General features: G+C 39.4%; 1 protein-coding gene across 4 annotated transcripts in view; it reads right to left on the reverse strand.

Moving 5' to 3' along the window:
• KIAA0586 (KIAA0586 ortholog) overlaps positions 1-27,313 on the reverse strand; it is a 184,969-nt gene that overhangs the window by 76,938 nt on the left and 80,718 nt on the right. For all 4 annotated transcript variants that reach the window (XM_060174907.1, XM_060174909.1, XM_060174906.1 and 1 more), the window contains 6 exons: positions 26,585-26,703; positions 13,381-13,580; positions 9,944-10,103; positions 8,411-8,630; positions 4,923-5,176; positions 1,215-1,291 (listed from right to left, as the gene is read on the reverse strand). In XM_060174907.1, the coding sequence (XP_060030890.1) occupies positions 1,215-1,291; positions 4,923-5,176; positions 8,411-8,630; positions 9,944-10,103; positions 13,381-13,580; positions 26,585-26,703 (1,030 nt within the window). The remainder of the gene's footprint in view (positions 1-1,214; positions 1,292-4,922; positions 5,177-8,410; positions 8,631-9,943; positions 10,104-13,380; positions 13,581-26,584; positions 26,704-27,313) is intronic.

A 27,313-nucleotide genomic window follows, 5' to 3' on the forward strand; every position in this document is an offset into this window, starting at 1 on the left:
TATTATATTAACTGTAAATTTTTCAAAACACATGGTGCCAGAGGTGGTTCAAATAGCTGTAAATTCTGCTTGAAACAATATAGAGAAAACATACCCAGGTGACAATTTGTATTCAACTAGATACCTAATTATATATTTCCTTTAATTTCCACAACTATAAAATTAACTGTGCAGTTATGATAATGAAATGCACAAGAAACCTTGAATTCCTTCATTTTATTAAATTTTAGGTCTATAATTCAAGTATTTGAGAGGAAAAAAAAAACTAACCAATGGCAATAAGTTCAAGATATTCTTTTTCTTAATCTCTTTTTCTTTCCTTTTAAGGAAAAGAGAGAACAAGAGAGAAACCAGATCGCTACTCAACTCTTGTTTATGGTGATACTAGGGATTAAACCTGGGAACTCAGTGCTTCAACACCTCAGGCATAAGTGTTTTTTGCAAGTTCAATATCTATTTATTTTATTTATGTTTGTTTGTTTATTTATTGCCACCAGAGTTGTTTCTGTAGCTGGGTGCCTGCATGAGAAATCCACTGCTCCTGGTGGTCGTTGTAAGAAACACCTGCAGACCTACTTCATTGCTCATAAAACTTCCCTCCACCTCCCTGTGGGTGGGGAGCAGGAACTTGAACCTGTTTCCTGTTTCTTTTTCTTACCAGAGCACTGCTCAACTCTGCCTTATGGTGGTGCAAGGGATTGAACCTGGGAATTTGAAGCCTCAGGCATAACAGTGTCTTTGCATAATCATTATGCTATCTACCCCTGCACTTGAGCCTATTTCCTCATGCATGGTAAAGTGTATGCTCAACCCAGATCAAGTTCAAGATATTATTATCATTTATTGTTATTATTATTATTACTGGGAGGATTAATGATTTACAGTTGATGATACATGTGTAAAATTTCTGTTTCCTGCACAACCCAAAAACCTCCAGCCTAGGTCTTCCTCCACCATCATGCACCAGGACCTGAACCCTCCCCACAACACAGTCTTCTCGCAGCCCAGGAAGTGGTGGATAGAACTTTGGCCCTGCAAACAGAGGTTCAGAGTTTGATCTCTAACATTACACAAGCCAATATGCTACTTAGGCCTTTCTCTTTCTGTCTCTTTGCCTCCCTCCCCAAGCCCCCATGCCTATCTCAGAAGAAAAAAATCATTTTTAGAACACATTCTTCATATCAGAATTAAATATTGAATCAATTAGTTCTTACCATTTCAAAAGCATCATGCAGAGTACTGGATAGGCTATCATTTAAGTTTGTCTGACATAGTCCTCTATCTCCTAAAACTAAAAATTAAAATATAAACATGAGAAAAAAGATAAAACATTAATTTAATAAATATGGCTATAAAACAATAGAACATTACATTTAGATTCATAAAAAAACAATGACAAAGTTCATTAATAATGTAAAAGCTATTAAATTACCATGTTTTAAGTACATTGTTTAACAAAGATGGAGCTTTGTTTCACCTACCAGCTGGTCAAAATGTTGAGTTTTTTAAATTTTTATTTATAAAAAGGAAACACTGACAAAAACCATAGAATAAGAGGGGCACAACTCCACACAATTCCCACCACCAGAACTCCGTATCCCATCCCCTTCCAATAGCTTTCCTATTCTTTAACCCTCTGGGAGTTTGGACCAAGGAACATTATAGGGTGCAGAAGGTGGAAGGTCTGGCTTCTGTAATTGCTTCCCCACTGAACATGGGCGTTGGTAGGCTGATCCACACTCCCAGCCTATCTCTCTCATAAACTATAAATATCAACTGTAACTGTCAAACTGAGGAAGAAAAACTCTGTATATCATTGATGTAATTAAAAATTGATTAAAATGTAATATTGTTTAAACTTTTTGGAGAGCATGTTGCAAAGTATAAATGAATGAATGCATGTATACATGAATGAATAACATGAATTCACTATTAAAAGTGAATATTCTGACTCATCTATTCCACTGGAAGGCATGTATTGCAATTGCACTAAACTAAGAAAAAAAGACAACACAGATGATATAGATCATTAAAAGCAATCCAAATTCATACCACTGTCACATTGTTCTAATAGAATAGTCGCTAAAAAATAAGGTGGCCATGATGACAACTGGACTTCCCTGGGCAGATGACCCTACCAATGTGTCCTGCAGCCCTGCTTCCCCTGAAGCCCGCCCCACTGGGGAACAAAAGAGACAGGCTGGGAGTATGGAACGACCTGCCAATGCCCATCTTCAACGGGGAAACAATTACAGAAGCCAGACCTTCCACCTTCTGCACCCCATAAAGAATAGGAAAGCTATCAAGGGAGGGGATGGGATACAGAATTCTGGTGGTGGGAACTCTGTGGAGTTGTCCTCTTTTCCTTTGTTTTTTTTCAGTGTTTCCTTTTTATAAATAAAAATTTAAAAAGAAGAATGAAAAAAAAAAATAAGGTAGCATTAAATGTAGTACTACAGAAAATGTTTTAAAAATTAGATTTCTAAATAGTATTTATAGCATAATGCTATTTTAAAGGCAAAAACCGACATATATTTAGGGATTTACATACTTTTTTATATATTTTTTGGCCTCCAGGGTTATTTATGGGGCTCCTTGCCTGCATCACGAAGCCACTGCTCCTGGGGGCTATTTTTTCCCCTTTAGATGCCCTTGTTTTTATTATTGTTGTAGTGATTACTATTGTTATCATTTGATGATGTTGTTATTGGATAGGACAGAGAGAAATAGAGGAGGGGAAGAAAGAAAGGGGGAGAGAAAGATAGACACCTGCAGACCTGCTTCACCGTCTGTGAAGCGACTCCCCTGCAGTTGGGGTGCCGGGGGCTTGAACTAGGATCCTTGCGCCGGTCCTTGCACTTCGTGCCATGTGCGCTTAACCGGTCACTTTACTGCTCAGCCCCCGGGATTTATATACTTATAGAGGAAAAAAAATATTAGAAAGGTATACTCTAAATTATTAGTGATATTTCTGGAAAGTAGGATTTATGAGGAAGATTTTTTTTTTCTTTTTTTTACCAGGGCACTGATCAGCTCTGGTTTATGGTGGTGCAGGGGACTGAGCCTGAGACACTGCAGCCTCAGGCATGAGAGTCTCTTTGCGCAACCATTATACTATCTACTCCTGCCTGAAGATTTTACTTTTTAAGAGTAAAGCCTAAAGGGTTAGGGATATAGCCTAATGGTTATGGAAACAGATTCTCACATCTGAGGCTCCCAGGTGCCAGGTTTAATTCCCCTGTACCACCATTAGCTAGACCTGAGCAGTGCATTGAAAAAGAAAAAAAAGTCCCAGAAAAGCTAAGTTCTGTAACAGATCCCTCTCTCCACCATCACTGGTCATCTCCATCAGGAACATCATAAACTCTCTTGTGGGCCTCTACAGGACCTTACCCTCAATGCAAAACAACAATGGTAGAAACTGCCTCACTCTCCAAAGGGAGGACCTACTGGGTTTTGAACTGTTATATGGAAAACTGAGAAATGACATGTACAAACTACTGTATTTTATTTTACTGTTCACTGTAAACCAATTAATTCTCCAATAAACAAATTTAAAAAAATTACTAAAGTCATGGGCACCTGGGAATATACCTAAAATATATGTCCTAGCTTCTTCCAACATGAAGAACCCAAATTCCATCTGCTCTATTCTTACCTTTAGGCTCCTGCTTATTAAACAATTTGTTCCGCTTTATATCTTTTTTTTTTTTGGGGGGGGGTCTCCAGGGTTACAGCTGGGGCTTTGTGCCTGCACTACAAATCCACTGCTGGAGGCCAGTTTTTCCCTTTTGTTGCCCTTGTTGTTTATCGTTATTATTGTTATTGTTGTTATTGTTATTGCTGCATTTATTGTTGGATAGGACAGAGAGAAAATCAAGAGAAGAGAGGAAGGCAGAGAGAGGGAGAGAGAGACACCCGCAAACCTGCTTCAACACTTGTGAAGTGACTCCCCCGCCTTGTAGGTGGGGAGAGGAGAGCTGGAACCAGGATCCTAACGCTGGTCCTTGTGCTTCACACCATGTATGCTTAACCTGCTGGGCTACTGCCTGGCCCTCTGCTTTTTATCTTAATGCTTTTCAGCCACAAAGTTACAGATGCTACCACGATGTCAAACTGACTTCCCTGGGCAGATGACCTGACCAATGTGTCCTAGAACCCCACCTCCCCAGAGTCCTACCTCTCTAGGAAAGATGCAGTCTGGGAGAATGGGTCAACCTGTCAACACCCACGTCCAGTAGAAAAGCAATTACAGAAGCCAGACCTACTACCTTCTGCACCCCATAAAGGATTCTAGTCCATATTCCCAGAGGGATAAAGAATAGGGAATCTTCCAATGGAAGGGATGGGACACAGAATTCTGGTGGTAGGAACTGTACCCCTCTTATCCCACAACCTTGTCAACCATTATTAAATCACTAGTTAAAAAGAAAAGAAAAAGAAAAATGGCATCCTCACACACACACACACACAAAAAGCAAAGTCCCAGAAAAGCTAAGTCATACAGAATGTTAACTCATAAAAACTAAATAAAAATACCTTAGAGAGTCAGGTAGTAGCTCAGTGGGTTAAGCGCACTTGGAGTAAGGATCCCGGTTCGAGCCCCTAGCTCCCCACCTGCAGGGGAGTTGCTCCACAGGCAGTAAAGCAGGTTTGCAGGTGTCTATCTTTTTCTCCCCCTTTATCTTCCCCATCTCTCTCCATTTCTCTCTGTCCTATCCAACGACGACGACAATAACAACAACAATAATAACTACAACAATAAAACAACAAGGGCAATAAAAGGGAATAAATAAATATTTTTTTAAAAGATTTAAATAAAAAAATACCTGAACAGAAATGCTACTACTTACAAATTACCATAAGTATTATTTAGACACTATAATCTAATCAGTGATATCAAGTGATATAGATCAACTTACACATAGAGAACATTTTTTGTCCAAAGTTAAATAAAATCTCTCCTTCAGAGATGGGTCTATCTAAAGTTTCTGTTTCTGTGACAGTAGCACTCAAGGTGCTCTCCATTGTTGATGAATCAGAACTTGACATTTGTACAGGAGAAGGAGCTTTAGTGTCAGCAGGAAGTGCTGAAAAGGGAAGTGGCTTTGGAAATATAGGCTGAGCAGGAAGGTCCATGCTCTCAGGCTCTTCATCCTTGGCAACAGACATTACACTGAAAATAAAAAGACAAGTTTTGAACTTAGTAGGTCACTAGATATCTATATTGATTCTGATAGTACAACAGATTTAAAATATTTATCTCCTCTAACAAAGTATTTCTCTAATAAGCATTATAATTAATTAATTAATTAATTAGATTTTTTGCAACAAATGCTTGGAGTCTTTAATCACAGACCATCTTGAAATTTCTGCCATTAATAAAATAATTCTACATGGGTATATGTGATTATACACACGTTAACTGCTCATCATAAATTAAGATCACTGGGAAAAGTCACTTCTTATTTATTAACAATATGACAGATAGCTTCAGCTTAATCTCTTTCTAAAAAAACTATTTACAATTTGAAGGTACAAGGATGGTTTTGCTCATATGTGGAATATAGAGTATAGAAAACTAAAAAACATGAACTTGCAAAAAAAAAAAAAATGACCAAACTGTTTCTAAGACTTTGTGAGAACTATGATGGCTATGTTGGCTGAAGGGAGAGGGAATGAGGGACGGGAGGGGACAGGGAGGAAAGGAAGTCAGGGAACAGGACTGCGGTGGTGGGTATAGTGTGGAACTATAGCCCCGTAAAGCCTATAATCTTGCAAACTATTACTAAATCACTAACAAAAATAAATAAATAAATATGAAGATACAAATATGTCTGCTTAAGATTTATGAAATTGCTTTCTGCTGAAGTGTAAAATAACTTGTGGGTGACAAAAGTTCATTTATCAGGGCTAGGTGGTGGAGTACCTGGCTGAGCACACATATTACAATACTCAAGGACCTGGGTTCAAGCCCCCAGTCCCCACCTGTAAGGGGAAAGCTTTACAAGAGGTGAAGCAGTGTTACAGGTGTCTCTTTGTCTCTCTCCCTCTCCGTCACCCCATCCCCCCCTCAATTTCTGGCTGCCTCTATCCTCTAAATACATATAGTTTAAAAAAATTTAGCAACAAATGCTGGAGAGGCTGTGGGGACAGAGGAACCCTTTTGCATTGCTGGTGGGAATGTAAATTGGTCCAGCCTCTGTGGAGAGCAGTCTGGAAAACTCTCACAAGGCAAGACATAGACCTTCCATATGATCCAGTAATTCCTCTCCTGGGCTTATACCCCAAGGACTCCATAACACCCAACCAAAAAGAGGTGTGTACTCCTGTGTTCATAGCAGCACAATTCATAATAGCTAAAACCTGGAAGCAGCCCAGGTGCCCAACAACAGATGAGTGGCTGAGAAAGCTGTGGTATATATATAGCTATCAAGAACAATGAACCCACCCACCTTCTCTGACCCATCTTGGACAGAGTTAGAAGGAATTATGTTAAGTGAGCTAAGTCAAAAAGATAAAGATAAGTATGAGATGATCCCACTCATCAACAGAAGTTGAGAAAGAAGATCTGAAAGGGAAACTAAAAGCAGGATCTGACTAAATTGAAAGTAGGGCACCAAAGTAAAAACCCGGTGGTGAGGGCGAGGGTGGACATATGGCTTCCTAGGCCGGTGGGGGGTGGGGGTAGGGGTAGGTGGGTGGGTGGGATGGGACACAGTCTTTTGGTGGTGGGAATGGTGTTTATGTACACTCCTAGTAAAGTATAGTCATATAAATCACTAGTTAATTAATATGAGAGGGGGAAAATTAATTGTATGTCTCAAAGTTTTTTAAAACACAGACTGAGTCTTTTTAATATATAGGCTGTGTATTTGATATGTGGACTCTCTCAAAAGCCTAGACCAAGTAGATCAGAAACAACCAGTGGCACAGCTATTTACAAGATACTGGGTACTATCCAGCAAACCCTAACAAAAGGACTTTTCAAAGTTAACCCAATTACCAAATAATGTGATGATAACATTAACTATCCATTGTCTTTTTGAACCCCAAGACAGCAGGAACCTCACATCTCCACTATAGAGCCTATATTTCCCCCAGTCCTGGAACCTTAGGATAGGGCCCACTTTTCCATATGCCTCTCCCAATCCATATCAAATAATATTGCATCTACCAATCGCAACCTAATCAACGCAACGATTGCCACCTCAACATGCTTCAGCTCAGACTGTGTCCAGAGACTTCACGTGTGGAATGACAACCCTTCAGCTTCATTACTCAGGTGAGACCTTTCCTTTCATAGCATTCTCTAATTCCATCCCAGATGGATCACTTTCTAACAAAGTCCCAAAACCTAGATATACACCAGGTTCTGTGAGAGAGAGTATATGTTCACACGTATCCATAAACAAGTGCAAAATATATACCTGAAAGCAGAAGTACACTAGAGTTTGCAGTGAGTACCCCGCCCCCAACACTTCCTCTCCACTATTCCAACCTTTGGGTCCATGATTGCTCAACAATTTGTTTGGCTTTGTATGTTAACTCTCTTTTCAGCCACCAGGTTCCAGATACCATCAGGATGCCGGTCAGGCTTCCCTGGACTGAAGACCCCACCAATGGGTCCTGGAGCTCCGCTTCCCCAGAGACCCACCCTACTAGGGAAAGAGAGAGGCAGACTGGGAGTATGGACTGACCAGTCAACGTCCATGTTCAGCGGGGAAGCAATTACAGAAGCCAGACCTTCCACCTTCTGCAACCCACAAGGACCCTGGGTCCATGCTCCCAGAGGGATAGAGAATGGGAAAGCTATCACGGGAGGGGATGGGATATGGAGACTGGGTGGTGGGAATTGTGTGGAGTTGTACCCCTCCTACCCTATGGTTTTGTTAATTTTTCCTTTCTTAAATAAAAAATAAATTTAAAAAATTTTTAAATAAAAAGTTCATAGGCAGGAGTAGATAGCATAATGGTTACACAAAGAGACTCTCATGCCTGAGGCTCCAAAGTCCCAGGTTCAATGCCCCACACCACCAGAAACCAGAGCTGAGCAGTGCTCTGGTAAAAATAAAGATTAAAATAAAAAGTTTGGGGCCAGGAGGTGGTGCACCTGGTTAAGCACACACATTACAGTGCACAAGAACCCAGGTTCAAGCCCCTGGTTCCCCCCACCTGCAGGGGGAAGCTTCACAAGTGGTGAAGTAGGGCTGCAGATGTCTCTCTGTCTCTCTCCCTCTCTATCTCCCTGACCCCCTTTCAATTTCTCTATTCAAAAATAAATAAATAAATAAAATTAAAAAATAAAAATAAAAAGTTCATTTATCTTCCAGATGCTTTCAGATGACCATAAAAGTTAGCCAAAGATGAAATGCACAAATACTAAATGTAAATGAATGTCATTATTTACATAGCTCTCGGGTGAAGTTCTTCTTGAAAAGAGTTCGGATTCTCCTCTTCTAGTGGCAGATCTCCATCATTCCATGGCTTGGGAAATTCTGGGCTTGATGGCTTCAATTTATCAATGGAAACTTCTGATAAAGTTGGGGTGGGAGCTGCTGCAGGAGGAGGTGTAGTAGTAGGGGTAACTGCTGGGGTATTAGCCAGTGTGAGGGCAGGCACATCATCTCCTGAAGGTATTTTTTTAAAAATCAAGAGAAAAGTAAATAATAATAATAATAAACTCCATGGGAAGTAAATAAATATTATTTCAGAAATCCCTTAATATCTTGGCATACAAAAAATAGCAACTATAATTAATAATGATGATGATGGGCACTTGGCGGGTGAAAAATGCTGACATCTATCCTGGGAAAACGTGGATGTCTATCTTCATGACAACAGCAGTTTTGTAAATCAACATTTCCTCAATACAGTGATGCTGAAGTTGCAAATAAAATGATGGTGATTAACAGATAACCCCCAAAATAATTTAAGATTAAGACAGGGGCCAGGTGGTAGCACACAGGGTTAAGTGCACATAGTGCAAAGTGCAAGGACCCGTGCTAACATCCCAGTTCGCGCCCTGGCTCCCCATCTGCAGGGAGTCTGTTTCATGAGCAGTGAAGCAAGTCTGCAAGTATCTCTTTTTCTCCATCACTCTATCTACCCCTCCTCTCTCAATTTCTCTTTGTTCTATCCAATAAAATGGAAAATATGGCCTCCAGGAGCAGTGGATTCATAGAGCCCCAGCAATAACACTAGAGGATATATATATATATGTATATATATATACATATATATATATATAGAGAGAGAGAGAGAGACTATAATGTTGAAAAAATTCACATTTAACATCACCACATATTTATTATTATTATTAATTTTTTTACCAGAGCACAACTCAGCTTATGGTGGTACGGGGGATTAAACCTGGGACTTCCTTGCACCACCATTATGCTATCTACTCTCATCCATCACCACATATTTATTTATTTATTTATTTATTTATTTATTTATTTATTTATTTATTTATTTATTTTGCCTCCAGGGTTATCACTGGGGCTTGGTGCCTGCATTATGAATCCACTGCTCCTGGAGGCCATTTTTCCTATTTTGTTGCCTTTGTTGTTGTTACCGCTATTGCTGTATAGAACAGAGAAAAATAGAGGGAGGAGGGAAAGACAGACACCTGCAGACCTGCTTCACTGCCCATGCAGTGACACCCCCTCCCACCCCCACACCCCTTAAGCAAACATGCACTTAACCTGCTGCGCTACCATCTGGCTCCCCATCACCACATATTTCTAACAGCCAGATATCTATTAGGTTATATGTTTTTAAAAGTAGTAATCAGTCCCTTAGTTTTCTGCAAGTACAGTGATTTAATTAAAACCAAGTAAACAATAATCATGTATATATTAATGTGAGCACCTTATGAAATAAGCTAGAGAATTTTAATAGTCATTAAAATTAAAAGTGACGTTAGAAATAAGATTTCTACCTTTCTCAGCAGGTATTTCTTTCACAGGTAAATCTACATCAAACTCTGAGTCACAGAGAGAAGATTCTGGGGTTTTTACTAGAAATTGCTCCTTAGGAAGTAATGAAGGTGATCGAGGAGGCGTTGGCTGTGGGGTGGCCACTGGGGTATGTACAGTTCCCTAAAATAACAAAACAATATATATATATATGGTGATAGGCACCATATATATATATATGGTGCCTATCACCCAAATAAAGGTAATTTCAAACAATAAAATGAGTTCATGCAGAAAGTACATACACTGTAAATAGATGGAGAAAAAAAGACTTTAAATACTCTAACCTTTGAATGTCTAGTTTCAAGACTCACTTGTAGAAAGTCTCACATAACTGAAACAACTTTCCCTATAAAGTAAACTCTGAAAAGCTTTAAGGCTTTTTTCTTCTAAAAGGGAACACATATTAGGTCTATAGCGCTATTAAACAGATACAGCTGAAAACTGATCTGGTGAGATACCAAAAATTAACCTTTTAGCACAAAAAAATTTTATTAAAAAAAAACACTATAAGGCATAACAAAAATAGGTGTAAGGGAGATAGAAAGAACTGGAGAAAAGTAAACACTCTAGACTTTTTTTTTTCTCTTAGGGTTATCACTGGGATTAACGAATACACTGCTGCCAGTGGCCATTTTCACCACCCCTTCCTTTTTTTCTATTGTATTTGATAGGACAGAGAGAAACTGAGAGGCGAGAAGAAGTAGATCGGGAAAGAGATAGTCACTGCAGATCTGCTTTACTGCATGTGGTGAGCAGGGGCTGGAACCCAGTTCCTTGAGTTGGTCCTTCCTTCCACATACACAGTACTATGTGAGCTTAAACAGGTCCAGTCTCAAGACCAACTTGTTAAATCAATACTCATTCAAATGATTCAAAAACACACAAAAGGTTGATATTCAACATTAGTCCCCTTTCCTATCTGTGTCCTATCAACCTAGTTCTCTTCCAAATAAAAGTATTAATCAAGAGAGTTTTGCCAAACTGACCAGTTCAAGTGAATTTCAGGGAATTTTTCTTGTTATTGGTGACACTAACAATCTTAAGTTTATGCCACATTTCTTTCTTTCTTTCTTTCCTTGTCATCCCTGAGGTTTCACTCCAGGCTGATTTTTCATACAGAAAGAGCAAAAAAAAAAGGGGGGGGGGGCAAGAAAAAAAGAGGAAAGAAATCACAGCGCCAAAATGTCCCCCAGAGTGCTAGAGGCCAGGCTCAAACCTGGGTGTTTGGCAAATTAGGCATCCTGCCAAGTGAGGTATCTTACTGGTCTAGTATTTCAGTTTTGTATGTGAATTGTCTGGATATGTTTTGTGCCCATTTTTCAAATACAGTACTTTGGTTTGGTTTGGTTTTTTAATTTCTTCATATTGGATATTTAGCACTTATTCTATATTGTGAATTGGAAAATGATATGCATTTAAAAAAGCATGAAGAATATTAGAAATTCTATAGCATTATTTAATTATTAGCATATTCTTAGCCTTGGCTTTTAACCAGAACACCACTTTACTCTGACATATTTGTGATGGTGGCAGTCAAAAAGGGAACCTCGCAAATGGAAGTCCTATACTCTTGCCTGCTAAGCCACCCCCCCAAAAAATGAAAGAAATAAAATATACATTTTTGGGGTCGGGCAGTAGCACACTGGGTTAAGCATACATAGTACAAAGCACAAGGACTTGAGCAAGGATCCCAGTTTGAGCCCCTGGCTCCTACTTGCAGAGGAGTCGCTTCTTGAGTGATAAAGTAGGTCTGCTGGTGTCTATCTTTCTCTCCCCATGTCTATCCTCCCCTCCCCTTTCAATTTCTCTCTGTATTATCTAATAAAACAGAAAAAAATGGCCACCAAGAGCAGTGGATTCATAGTGCAGGCACTGAGTCCCAGCAATAACCATGGAGGCTAATAATAACAATAATAATAAAATAGGAAAGCTATCAGGGGAGGGGATGGGATACGGAGTTCTGGTGGTGGGAATTGTGTGGAGTTGTACTCCTCTTATCCTATGGTTTTTGTCAGTGTTTCCTTTTTGTAAATAAAAATTATAAATAATAATAAAATATACATTTCCTTGACTATATAAACTTAGAAGAGTAGTACTTTTAAATATAATGCTATTGAATCATCATCATAAAAGATGTGAAGGTATTCTACAAGTATTAATAATGAACAATTATGGTAAACTATCAGTTACTGAGTACTTACTAATTTCTAAGAACTACCTAGGTGTCCAACAACAGATGAGTGGCTAGGAAAGTTGTGGTATATATGCACAATGGAATATTACTCAGCTATTAAAAATGAAGAAGTCACTTTCTTCACCTCATCTTGGATGAAGCTTGAAGGAATTGTGTTAAGTGAAATAAGCCAGAAAGAGAAAGATGAATATGAATATCTCACAAGCAGAAGTTGAGAAACAAAAACAGAAAGGAGAAACACAAAGTAATACTTGGACTGGTGGTGTATTGTACCAAAGCAAAGAACTCTGGGGAAGGAGGGCAGAAAGAGGATTGAGGGAAGGGGGTCTTACAGGTCCTGGTACACGATGATGGACCTAATTTGGGAATGGCAAGTGCTTTTCAGATACCTATCTTGGTGAGATGAAAAATTGTACCCCATAAAACTCCCAATAAAAAATAAATAAAGAAAAAAATCTCTCTGCATATCATTTCATCTTCTATAAAACTTGTTGGCCAAGAAGACAGTGTTATAAAAATGTCAATTCTCCCCAAATTAAGTCAACCAGCATTAGACTAATCCCAAACTGAGAGCTGGCTTGGTGTTTAGAGGACAGAATTTACATGTGTAAGATTCTGAGTTTTCTCTGTATCAAGTATCTTTGCTTAGCTTTTTGATGATATATAGTATCCATATCCATGAAGGTGACTGAACAAGAAAATGTTTTAGAAGAAGTCAGTCTATATAGGCATTCTATGTTAAGATCATGGAGTCTGGAGTTGAGAAGGCTGAATTTGAACATTGAGCTGTTACTTCAACCTCATCAGTATAAAAGAGGTAAAAAAAAAAATTATATATATATGTACATTTTCCTTGACTTAAAATGAACATTATACACCCAAATCTAATTACTTAATACTTACTTATGGGCAAGTTTCCTCCAAACAACATATCATTCCTTATGTTCAGAACTGTCATAATTGACATGGCCTTCTAATCATCTAGCCATATTTCAAAATTTATTTTTTAATTCCATAAAAGATTTTGTTGGGACTTTTAAAGAAATATATATTTATCTGTTTAATGAGAACACCAAAGGTTATGTCTACAAACTCTATATTTTTATGATATACAATTTTAAAAGTGTCTATTTCATTGTACACTAAAAAATGTATCCAAAATATCCCTGTACTCCAAGACCTAAAAAGCAAAGTCATACCTACCTGAAAATGTATTTCACTAGCTGAAACATCCCCAGGAACACTCGAAGTAACAGGACCTTGCTTCTTCGTTTCCCTATCACCTAGCATGACAGCAATGGTCTCAGCAAGAGCTTCATTGACAAAATGGCTAATCATGTCTGAATTCACTGGAACCCCAGCATCAACAAAAAGCTGGAGAACACCACCACTTGTTCCCTCCACTGTAAAGCAAAACAATTATAGAATAAGTATTCAAGAAGCATGTTTACAATATAAACATCAATCCTTAAAATATCCAGAAACAAATATATAAATATGGAGGCCAAAGGAGGAACAAAAATTAAAACACAAACATCACTAATTATTATGAAAGATAAAAAGAAAGCAAATATAATAAATATTCTCTCTAAATCAACCAGAAAGGGAGAGAAAATTTCCAAATGAAATTTTACTTCTCTGGCCTCTTCCTATCATTATAGGTCATAGGAATGATACTGGGCAGATATCTTCACCAATGTGTTCTTGAGCCCCACCTCCCCAGAACCTACCCCACTAGGGAAAGGTAGAGACAGGCTGGGAATATGAATCAACCTGGCAAAGCCCATGTCCAGCGAAGAAGCAATCATAGAAGCCATATCTGCAACCTTCTGTACACCATAGAGACCTTTGGTCCATTCTACCATGGGGATAAAGAATAGAGAAGCTTCCAGTGGAGGAGATGGGATATGGTACTATAGTGGTGGGAACTATATAAATTGTACCCTTCTTATCCCACAATCTTGTTGACCATTACTAAATCAATAATACTAATACCAATAATAATAATGTTGAAAAATGAGAAAACACAAAGTAGAATTTGAACTGCGTTTGGTGTATTGCACCAAAGTAAAAGACTCTGGGGTCAGGGGGAGGGCTCGGGTCCTAGAACGCATGATGGCAGAGGAGGACCTAGAGGGGGGTTGAATTGTTATGTGGAAAACTGAAAAATATTACACATGTACAAACTACTATATTTTACTGCTGATTATAAACCATTAACTCCCCCATATAGAAAAAAAATATTCATCAAAAAAAAAAAAAACTGAGGCCATCAGAAAGAGAAAGATGAATATGGGGTGACCCCAGACACAGACAGAAGTTGAAAACTAAGAATAGAAGGGGAAACACAAAGCAGAAATTAAACTGGGTTTGGAATATTGCTCCAAAGTAAAGGACTCTAGGGTGGGGGGTGCACTCAGGTCATGGAACATGAAGATGGAGGAGGACCTAGGTGGGGGTGAGAGGTGTTAAAGTGTTATATGGAAAATTGAGAAGTGTTACACATGAACGAACTACTGTATTTTACTGTTGACTATAAACCACTAATCCCCCAATAAAGAAAAAAGTTTTTTTAAAAAGTTATAATGATAAAAAATGTGCATAAATATCAAATGACCTCAGGAGTCGGGCAGTAGCCCAGCAGGTTAAGCACATGTGGCACGAAGCACAAGGACCGGCATAAGGATCCCTGTTCGAGCCCCCAGCTCCCTACCTGCAGGGGAGTCGCTTGACAGGCGGTGAAGCAGGTCTGCAGATGTCTATCTTTCTCTACCCCCCTCTGTCTTCCCCTCCTCTCTCCATTTCTCTCTGTCCTACCTAACAACAACAACATCAATAACAACAATAAAAAAGGGCAGTAAAAGGAAATAAATAAATATTAAAAAAAAATAAATGACCTCATCTAAAAATAATCCACATTTCCAAGAGTAGGGTAACAGGTAACCCTATGTTAGATCTTAGCTAAAAAATCAAGGACATTTGGTGTACTGCACCAAAGTGAAAGACTCTGGGGTTGGGGGGGTGGGTTCAAGTCCTAGAACATGATGGCAGAGGAGGACCTAGAGGGGGTTGAATTGTTATGTGGAAAACTGAGAAATGTTACACGTGTGCAAACGACTGTATTTTACTATTAACTGTAAACCATTAATCGCCCCAGTAAAGAAAAAAAAAATCAGGGGCCAGGCGGTGGCACACCTGATTAGCACACACACTATAGTGCGCAAGTATCCAGGTTCGGGCCCCTGGCCCCACCTGCAGGGGGAAAGCTTCACAAGTGGTGAAGTAGAGCTGCAGGTGTCTCTCTGTCTCCCTCCATCTTTATCTCCCCCTCCCCTTTCAATTCCTCTCTGCCTCTAGCCAATAATAAAATTTAAAGGAAAAAAGAGAAAAAAATCAAGGACACAATCACTGTAGAGGATTTTAGAAAAGAGACAGCTAGGGAGTCGGGTGGTAGCACAGTCCTTGTTTTATTGTTGTAGTTGTTGTTACTGATGTTGTCAGATAGGACAGAGAGAAATGAAGAGAGGAGGGGAAGACAGAGAAGGGGAGAGAAAGATAGACACTGCCTGTGAAGAAACTCCCCTGTAGGTGGGAAGCCAGGGGCTTGAACCGGGATCCTCATGCTGGTCTCTGTGGTTCGTGCCACATGTGCTTAACCCGCGGCACTACCACCAGACTCCTTATTGATTTTTTTTAATCATTTTTAAAACTTTATCTATTGATTCATGAGAAATGATAGGAGAGAGAGAAAGAACCAGACATCACTCGGTACATGTTGTCGGGAAATTGTGAGGATGTGGTTGAGCTCAGCAGGGCTCACAAAGCACCCTGCATTCCTGATACTATGGCCTATCTACATAAACACTGTTTTGCCTGAAAGATCTCCACCTATTCCATTCCTTTGATTCTATCTTCTTTCTACCCTGAAGACCTTCCCTGCCTGCAGGGTATTATTTAATACTACCAGTTAAAACCCTGGAAACAGTTGCTAAGGAACTTCCTACCTTCCCAGCCCCTTTTGCCTTTCTCCACCCCTTTCCTAGCCATTTCCATTTCCACCTTGCCACTTCCAGGTCTTCCCTTTAAAAGCCTTGGCTCTCTGACCAATAAAGAATCCTACTGCCTTGTCGCTGCCACGTGTTTGGTTCCTGAGTCATCTCCCTCAAGTCACTGAGTGAGTAGCAGCCCACGCTGGTTCCAGTGGAGTTCTCTCCAACACAGAGAGTACGCACCCAGGAAGAGGCACCTCCATGCTAACCCAGCAAAATGTGCTGCCAGGAATTGAACTCAGGATCTGATGTTTGAGAGTCCAATGCCTTATCCACTGTGCCACCTCCCAGACCACTTGATTTTTTTTTTTATAGAGACAGAGAAACTGAGAAGGAAGGGACAGATAGATACCTGAAGCACTGCCTCAGCACTCTGAAGAGCCTGCCACCAACCTATGTAAGTGGGGACCAGACACCAAAACCCAGGTCCTTGCACGTTGTAGCATGCATGCTCTATGAAGTGTATCATCACACAGCCCCTTTAGATGCATAATTTCTTAACATTATAGATGAATCCTCCTCAAACTTTTATAGTAGTTTAGATACTTATCAAAATCTCTAGGTATATTAATTTTCCAAATGGGCTGTACATCTCACTTACATAAATGTACATAAAATTCAGTAAATCTACTTTAACAGGACTTACTAGACTTATTCCTTAAATAGTCAACTATTCCAACAATATCCAGCATTCCCTTAAAAAGTATGCTGTGCCATAAAAAAAAATGGGCAAAAATATTTATAGATAGATAGACATAATAGTCAACCCATATCTGTGACCTTGAGAGAATCACTGCAGTTTCCAATGGAGAGAATGGGGACACAGAACTCTGGTGGTAGAAGTGGAGTGGAATAATTGCTCAACAATTTGTTTGGCTTTGTATGTTAACTCTCTTTTCAGTCACCAGGTTCCAGATGCCATCAGGATACTAGCCAATCCAGGCTTCCCTGGATTGAAGACCCCACCAATGTGTCCTGGAGCTCAGCTTCCCCAGAGACCCACCCTACTAGGGAAAGAGAGAGGCAGACTGGGAGTATGGACCAACCAGTCAACGCCCATGTTCAGCGAGGAAGCAATTACAGAAGCCAGACCTTCTACCTTCTGCAACCCTCAATGACCCTGGGTCCATGCTCCCAGAGGGATAGAGAATGGGAAAGCTACTGGGGAGGGAGTGGGATATGGAGATTGGGTGGTGGGAATTGTGTGGAATTGTACCCCTCCTACCCTATGGTTTTGTTAATTAATCCTTTCTTAAATAAATAAATAAATAAATAAATAAAAAGAAGTGGAGTGGAATTTTACCCTGTAATTTTGTAGTTTTGTAGATCACTAGTAAAAATTAAAAATAAATAATTTTTTAGAAAAGCTCTGTGATAACCTGATGGTTAACTAATAGCCATTTACTCTGGAGTAACCAAAGCAAAAAAAAAAAAAAAATCACAATCTAAACAATAGTATATGCTAACATATTTCCTTTTAGATTCTATAATTTATTCTGACATAATCAAATATTTGAATATCCCTGATATAAAACCTAGAAGATTTACCCAATTACAAGTAAGAACAAAGCAAAAGCATATTTTCGAAGGATGATGATAACTTCTAATTACCTAATTTGGAAACATTAAATTTTCATTAACGAAAAGGTTAATTGGGCTGGGGAGACAGCATAATGGTTATGCAAACAGACTTTCATGCCTGAGTCTCGAAGGTTCCAAGTTCAATCCCCAGTACCACCATAAGCCAGATCTGAGCAGTGCTCTGGTCTCTCTCCCCTCTCAGTAAAATAAATAAATAAAATATCATTCGACTTCCGGAGGCAGAGCTACGAGCAGCAGATCGCTTTCTCTCCTCTCCTCTCCTCTCCTATCCCGGATCAACTAGGAATACCAAAAGAGACCACCCGGACCGAAAAAAGACAGGACTAGAATGACCACAGGAACACAGTAAATCACCCATGAGTACAAACACGCGTGGCTGGTGACAGAGAGGAGAGAGGGGCCTAAGGAGTGATTAAGTGACTGCTAACAGTTCAACGGTTTATCAGTGGAGACACCACCTCCAGTCTGCTCCACCAACAAGGGGACAGCTGAAGGGAGGAAAGGACTCCCCAGAGACTCACCAAGTGCAACTCTGAGTCTCAATTGCTACTACCCTCAGAATCTGGAGCAGCAATCAAGACAACAATGAGATATCACTTCACTCCTGTGAGAATGTCATACATCAGAAAAGGTAACAGCAGCAAATGCTGGAGAGGGTGTGGGGTCAAAGGAACCGTCCTGCACTGCTGGTGGGAATGTAAATTGGTCCAACCTCTGTGGAGAACAGTCTGGAGAACTCTCAGAAGGCTAGAAATGGACCTACCCTATGACCCTGCAATTCCCCTCCTGGGGATATATCCTAAGGAACCCAACATATCCATCCAAAAAGATCTGTGTACACATATGTTCTTGGCAGCACAATTTGTAATAGCCAAAACCTGGAAGCAACCCAGGTGTCCAACAACAGATGAGTGGCTGAGCAAGTTGTGGTATATATACACAATGGAATACTACTCAGCTGTAAAAAATGGCGACTTCACCGTTTTCAGCCGATCTTGGATGGACCTTGAAAAAATCATGTTGAGTGAAATAAGTCAGAAACAGAAGGATGAATATGGGATGATCTCACTCTCAGACCAAAGTTGAAAAACAAGATTAGAAAAGAAAACACAAGTCGAACCTGAAATGGAATTGGAGTATTACACCAAAGTAAAAGACACTGGGGTGGGTGGGTGGGTAGGGAGAATACAGGTCCATGAAAGATGATGAATGACATAGTGGGGGTTGTATTGTTAAATGGGAATCTGGGGAATGTTATGCATGTACAAACTATTGTATTTACTGTTGAATGTAAAGCATTAATTCCCAAATAAAGAAATAAATTATTAAAAAAAAAAAAGAATCTGGAGCAGCAACAGGGAGGGACACCAGGGGACAGAGATCTAACCGGGAAACTAAGGAGAAGACCTATACCTCGGTGGCATTGCTGAGGGGCTGTGAAAGTCTCTTTGCATAACCACTGGATTATCTCTGCCACACCCTGCTTTATCTCTTGGTCAGGAGTCAGTGATTAAGCTAAGAAGCCTATTGATAGTTTAAAAGCCCTCAGGCTCCCATAGCCTACAGGGAAGAAAAAAAAAAAGAGGCTTTTACACCACTGAGCTCCAACTCAGGGATTGAAAAAACTGTTAACTTCCACCAGGGTAAAACCTTTAATTAAATTACTTAGACACAAGTCAATCCAGGCAATAGTGATCAATAATTTGAAAAGTACTGATAAAGGGAACTCATAACATAATATATAAAATGGTTAAAACAACAAGAAAAAATATTGGAGACTCGAACCAGGACAAGAGTCCAGCTAAAAGTCCTCCAGAGGGTATAGCACAAAACAACATCCAAACATTAGCTAAGGAAATAATAACAGGAGTGAGTAAAGAGTTTGAAATAATTGTAATCAGAAATACAGAAACAACAAATGAGACAAAAAAGGGCAGGAACAGCTATTCTCATATCTGACATGATAGACTTTAAAATAGATAAGATTAAAAAAGATAGGAATGGACACTACTTAATGCTCAGAGGATCAGTCAATCAAGAGGACTTAACAATTATTAATATCTATGCACCCAATGAGAAGCCATCTAAATACATCAAACTTCTACTGAAAGAGCTACAGCAATATATTAACAGGAACACAATCACAGTAGGGGACTTCAACACCCCACTATCTCAACTTGACAGATCATCCAGGAAGAAAATCAGTAAAGACATAAGGGAGCTAAATGAAGAGATAGATAAACTAGAACTATTGGACATTTTCAGAGTCATTCATCCCAAGAAACTGGAATACACATTTTACTCAAATCCACATGGATCATTCTCAAGGATAGACCATATGTTAGGCCACAAAGACAGCATCAGCCAATTCAAGAGCACTGAAATCATCCCAAGCATCTTCTCAGACAACAGTGGAATTAAACTAACACTTAACAATCAACAAAAGATTAGTAACAGTCCCAAAATGTGGAAGCTCAACAGTACACTTCTTAACAACTTCTGGGTCAAAGAGGAAATCAAGGAAGAAATCAAAATGTTTCGAGAGTTCAATGAAAATGAAGACACAAGCTATCAAAATATTTGGGACACAGCTAAAGCAGTCCTAAGAGGGAAGTTCATAGCTATACAAGCACACATTAGGAAACAAGAAAAGGCACAAATAAACAGCCTGATTGCACATCTTAAAGACCTAGAAGAAGAACAACAAAGGAATCCTAAAGCAACCAGAAGGACAGAAATCACTAAAGTTAGGGCAGAAATAAATAACATTGAGAATAGGAAAACCATACAAAAGATCAATGAATGTAAATGTTGGTTCTTTGAAAGAGTAAACAAAATCGACAAACCTTTAGCCAGACTCACAAAACAAAAAAGGGAGAAGACCCAAATAAATCGGATAGTAAATGAAAGAGGAGATATCACAACAGACACTGCAGAAATTCAACATATCATGCGAGGCTTCTATGAACAACTATATGCCACCAAGTTAGAGAACCTGGAAGAAATGAATGATTTCCTAGATACCTACCAACTTCCAAAACTAAGTAAAGAGGAAGTGGATAACATGAACAGGCCCATCACAGTTAATGAAATTGAAACAGTTATCAAAAATCTTCCCAAAAATAAAAGTCCTGGACCAGATGGTTTTACAAATGAATTCTACAAAACCTTCAAAGAAGAACTAATACCTCTACTTTTAAAAGTCTTCCAGAAGATTGAAGACACTGGAATACTCCCTGCCAGCTTCTATGAAGCCAACATCACCCTGATACCAAAAGCAGACAGGGACACAACCAAAAAAGAAAACTACAGACCAATATCTCTGATGAACATAGATGCAAAAATATTGAACAAAATTCTAGCCAACCGGATACAGCAGTATATCAAAAAGATTGTTCATCATGACCAAGTGGGGTTTATCCCAGACATGCAAGGTTGGTTTAATATACGTAAATCAATCAATGTGATCCACCACATCAACAAAAGCAAGACCAAAAACCACATGGTCATATCAATAGATGCAGAGAAAGCCTTTGACAAAATACAACATCCCTTTATGATCAAAACACTACAAAAAATGGGAATAGATGGAAAATTCCTGAAGATAGTGGAGTCTATATATAGCAAACCTACAGCCAACATCATACTCAATGGTGAAAAACTGGAAGCATTTCCCCTCAGATCAGGTACTAGACAGGGATGCCCACTATCACCATTACTATTCAACATAGTGTTGGAAGTTCTTGCCATAGCAATCAGGCAGGAGCAAGGAATTAAACGCGTACAGATTGGAAGAGAAAAAGTCAAACTCTCCTTATTTGCAGATGACATGATAGTATACATGTAAAAACCTAAGGAATCCAGCAAGAAGCTTTTGGAAATCATCAGGCAATACAGTAATGTGTCAGGCTATAAAATTAACATTCAAAAGTCAGTGGCATTCCTCTATGCAAACACTAAGTTAGAAGAAATTGAAATCCAGAAATCAGTTCCTTTTTCTATAGCAACAAAAACAATAAAATATCTAGGAATAAACCTAACCAAAGAAGTGAAAGACTTGTATACTGAAAATTATGAGTCACTACTCAAAGAAACTGAAAAAGACACAAAGAAGTGGAAAGATATTCCATGTTCATGGGCTGGAAGAATTAACATCATCAAAATGAATATATTACCCACAGCCATCTACAAATTTAATGCTATCCCCATCAAGATCCCAAGCACATTTTTTAGGAGAATAGAACAAATGCTACAAATGTTTATCTGGAACCAGAAAAGACCTAGAATTGCCAAAACAATCCTGAGAAAAAAGAACAGAACCGGAGGCATCACACTGCCAGATCTCAAACTGTATTATAGGGCCATTGTCATCAAAACTGCTTGGTACTGGAACATGAACAGACACAGTGACCAGTGGAACAGAATTGAGAGCCCAGAAATGAGGCCCCACACGTATGGACATCTAATCTTTGACAAAGGGGCCCAGACTATTACATGGGGAAAGCAGAGTCTCTTCAACAAATGGTGTTGGAAACAATGGGTTGAAACATGCAGAAGAATGAAACTGAATCACTGTATTTCACCAAATACAAAAGTAAATTCCAAGTGGATCAAGGACTTGGATGTTAGACCAGAAACTATCAGATACTTAGAGGAAAATATTGGCAGAACTTTTTTCCACATAAATTTTAAAGACATTTTCAATGAAACGAATCCAATTACAATGAAGACTAAGGCAAGCATAAATCTATGGGACTACATCAAATTAAAAAGCTTCTTCACAGCAAAAGAAACCACTACCCAAATCAAGAGACCCCTCACAGAACGGGAGAAGATCTTTACATGCCATACATCAGATAAGAGTTTAATAACCAACATATATAAAGAGCTTGCCAGACTCAACAACAAGACAACAAATAACCCCATCCAAAAATGGGGGGAGGACTTGGACAGAATATTCACCACAGAAGAGATCCAAAAGGCCGAGAAACGCATGAAAAAATGCTCCAAGTCTCTGATTGTCAGAGAAATGCAAATAAAGACACCAAGAAGATACCACTTCACTCCTGTGAGAATGTCATACATCAGAAAAGGTAACAGCAGCAAATGCTGGAGAGGGTGTGGGCTCAAAGGAACCCTCCTGCACTGCTGGTGGGAATGTCAATTGGTCCAGCCTCTGTGGAGAACAGTCTGGAGAACTCTCAGAAGGCTAGAAATGGACCTACCCTATGACCCTGCAATTCCCCTCCTGGGGATATATCCTAAGGAACCCAACATATCCATCCAAAAAGATCTGTGTACACATATGTTCTTCGCAGCACAATTTGTAATAGCCAAAACCTGGAAGCAACCCAGGTGTCCAACAACAGATGAGTGGCTGAGCAAGTTGTGGTATATATACACAATGGAATACTACTCAGCTGTAAAAAATGGTGACTTCACCGTTTTCCGCCAATCTTGGATGGACCTTGAAAAAATCATGTTGAGTGAAATAAGTCAGAAACAGAAGGATGAATATGGGATGATCTCACTCTCAGGCCGAAGATGAAAAACAAGATCAGAAAAGAAAACACAAGTCGAACCTGAAATGGAATTGGAGTATTACACCGAAGTAAAAGACTTTGGGGTGGGTGGGTAGGTGGGGAGATACAGGTCCATGAAAGATGATGAATGACATAGTGGGGGTTGTAACGTTAAATGGGAATCTGGGGAATGTTATGCATGTACAAACTATTGTATTTACTGTTGAATGTAAAACATTAATTCTCCAATAAAGAAATAAATTATTTTAAAAAATAAATAAATAAATAATAAATACAATATTTTCTTAAAAAAGGAAAGCTTAATTGTTTTATATTTATTTATTTTTGCTTTTGAAAGTATATTTTGGGGCCAAGTGGTGGCACACCTCATTAACTGCACACATTACAATGTGTAAGGGCCCAGGTTCAAGCCCCTGGTCCTCACCTCTAAGGGGAAAGCTTCACAAGTGGTGAAGCAGGCTCGCAGGTGTGTCTCTGTCTCTTTCTCTCTCTCTCCCCTCTCAGTTTCTCTCTGTCTCTATGCAATAGTACAAATAAGTAAATAAAAAAAAATTTCGGGGGAGTCGGGCTGTAATGCACCGGGTTAAGCACAGGTGGCGCAAAGCACAAAGACCGGCATAAGGATCCCGGTTCGAACCCCGGCTCCCCACCTGCAGGGGAGTCGCTTCACAGGCGGTGAAGCAGGTCTGCATGTGTCTATCTTTCTCTCCTCCTCTCTGTCTTCCCCTCCTCTCTCCATTTCTCTCTGTCCTATCCAACAATGACAACAACAATAATAACTACAACAATAAAAAAAAAAAACAAGGGCAACAAAAGGGAATAAATAAATAAAATAAATAAATTAAAAAATTGGGTTGAGAATACAGGTCCATGAAGGATGATAAATGACATAGTGGGGGTTGTATTGTTAAATGGGAAACTGGGGAATGTTATGCATGTACAAACTATTGTATTTACTGTTGAATGTAAAACATTAATTCCCCAATAAAGAAATAAATTAAAAAAAAATTTTTTAAGAAAGTATATTTTCTCTATTTTATGAGAAATAGATACAGAACACTGTATCTTCTATAGAGAAGAGACCAGAACACTGCTCAGCTCTGGCTTCTAGTTGTACAGGGATTTGAACCTGAAACTTAGAAACCTCAGGCGTGAATGTCTTTTTTTTAAATATTTATTTATTCCCCTTTGTTGCCCTTGTTGTTTTATTGTTGTAGTTATTATTGTTGTTGTTATTGATGTTGTCATTGTTAGATAGTGTTGGATAGTATGCCAGCTCCCCCCTCCCCCCCCTTAAACACCAGTATGTCTGTATGAGATTAGTTTGATCCCACTCAAAGCTGCAGTCTATTTACATAAATCACTTTTACATTTACATAAAGCACCACCTTCCCTCCAGGGCATTGGTGATTCAGTGGTAGAATTCTCACCTGCTCCTCCCCCATCCTTGTCACACCCTGATCTTCCACCAGTCACTTTTCGCTCCACCCTCTCTATGTCACATCCTATTTCCACCCTACTTAGAGAGTATAAATACAGCTGCTCTTCTGATTAAAGACACTTGGAAATTGCTTTCCGGCTCCGAGAGTTCCAGAGTGTATCTCCTGCGAAGTTAGTGCAGCACGAGTTCCTGATCCCTCTCCCACGCAGCAGCCTAGATCGGCTCCAGTTGAGTTCTCTCCAACCCAGAGAGCACTAGCTCGGGAAGAAGCACCCTCAGGCTATCCCGGCAAGATAGGACAGAGAGAAATGGAGAGAGGAGGAGAAGACAGAGAGGGATAGAGAAAGATAGATACCTGAAGACTTGCTTCACCACTTGTGAAGCAACCCCACTGCAGGTGAGGAGCCAGGAGCTCGAACTGGGATCCTTACACCAGTCCTTGCGCTTTGCGCCATGTGCACTTAACCTGCTGTGCTACCGCCTGACTCCCATGAATGTCCTTTTTAATAACCATTATGCTGTCTTCTCTGGCTGGCAAAGCTAAATTTCCAAGTCATTGGTCAGTTTCATCTTTCCTTTAAAAAGAGTAAGAAACTGAAATAAAACCTGGGGAAGCAGAAGTAGCAATGGAGTTGACATCCAAGTTGTTAAAAAAAAAATGGGATGGGGTAGATAGCATAATGGTTAGCAAACAGACTCTCATGCCTGAGGCTCTGAAATCCCAGGTTCAATCCCCTGCACCACCATAAATAAACCAGAGCTGAGCAGTGCTCTGGAAAAAAATAAAAGGGGGGGAACAGTACACGAACAGAATCTTCACCAAAGAAGAGATCCAGAGGGTCAATGGACATACAAGAAAGTACAGTCACTGTCAGAAAAATAAAGACAACAGTAAGATATTACCATACATTTGTGAGAATGGCATATATTAGAACCGACTAAAACAAATGTTAGCAAGAATGCAGAGGAAAAAGGATTCCTTCAGCTCATGGGGGTGTAAATTGGTCCAACTCTTATGGAAAACAGTCTGGACATTTCTCAGAATGCTAATAATAAACCTAACCTATGACCTGGCTTTTTTTTTTCATTTATTCAAAGGAAACAAGAACAACTATCCAAAGACATCTCTGTACACTTAGTTCTTGGCAGCACAATTTCTAATAGCCCAAACTTTGGAAGCAACCTAGATGCCCAACAGTAGATGAGTGGTTAAAGTTGTGGTATATATCATAATACAATACATATGTACTACCATATAACATATATACATACTACATACTACTATATAGCATATATCATATCCTGTACTACAGTGTTTGGGAAAATGGGAAAAATAGGGAGTAGCACGTAGAGAGTGGTATACTAGTCTGGATGCTGTAGCACCAAATAAGGGAGGTAAGGAAGAATTAACCTCTACTGCAGAGAACTGGAATGTGACACTGGAAGTAAAAGCTTATCTTTTGGCAGCCAAGAATTATTTATCTCTAGAGGATATAAATCTACAATGACATGAAGATTTTTTTTAATTTCTCTATTGGGGGATGAATGTTTTACATTGGACAGTAAATACAATAGTCTGTACATGTATAACATTTCTCAGTTTTCCACATTAACAATACAGCCTCCACTAGGTCTTCTATCATCCTTTTTGGACCTGTACTCTCCTCCCCCTCCTACCCACCCCAAAATCTTTTACTTTGGTACAATATACCAGACATGAAGATTTTTATATTTCAATAGCAAAAGAAATTTAAAGATTCTAATTCACTTACCAATGTCAGAATTCAATGGTTCACTTGCCTCACTGACCGAAGAAACACTGATATCAGCTATGGTTTGGTGGATTGGAAAGTGCCTAGAGATAATTCTTGACATTATTTCTTGTTCCACCCTAAGGGGAAAGAAAAGGAGCCCCCTTATTTATTTATTTATTATTGGATACAGACAGACAGAAAGTGAGAGAAGGGGGGAAATAGAGAGAGAAAGATGCCCACAGATCTGCTTCACCACTCATGCTTTCTTTCTCCTTGCAGGTGGGGACCAAGGGCTTGAACCTGGATCCTTGTGCACTGTAATGTGTGCACTTAACCAGGTGTGCCACCGCCTGGACCCATCCAAATGTTATTAAATGTATAAAATGTTAGAAATACCACCCTTAAAAATAACTCACATCCATGGACTCTAACAAATGTGAAAGCAGTCATTTTAAAAGCTGATTCTAAAAGAAAATGAAATGTTTCCCCTATTAAAATAAAATATAATTTTCTGGAAGAAAATTTTCTGCCACCTGGGTTATCACTGGGGCTCAGTGCCCACATGCTGACTCTAATGCTCTCAGTGGCTTTTTTTCCCCCCTTTCTTTTCCTTATAGAGACACAGAGAGAGAGAGGAAAGACAGGGAGGGAGAGAGGAAGAGACACCTACAGCAGTGCTCTACAGCTTGTGAAGCTTCTTCCCTACAGGTGGTGACTGAACCCAGATCCTTGCACATGGTAACATGT

This window comes from Erinaceus europaeus, chromosome 16, assembly GCF_950295315.1.
Source record: "Erinaceus europaeus chromosome 16, mEriEur2.1, whole genome shotgun sequence".
In the NCBI taxonomy this organism is placed as follows: domain Eukaryota; kingdom Metazoa; phylum Chordata; class Mammalia; order Eulipotyphla; family Erinaceidae; genus Erinaceus; species Erinaceus europaeus.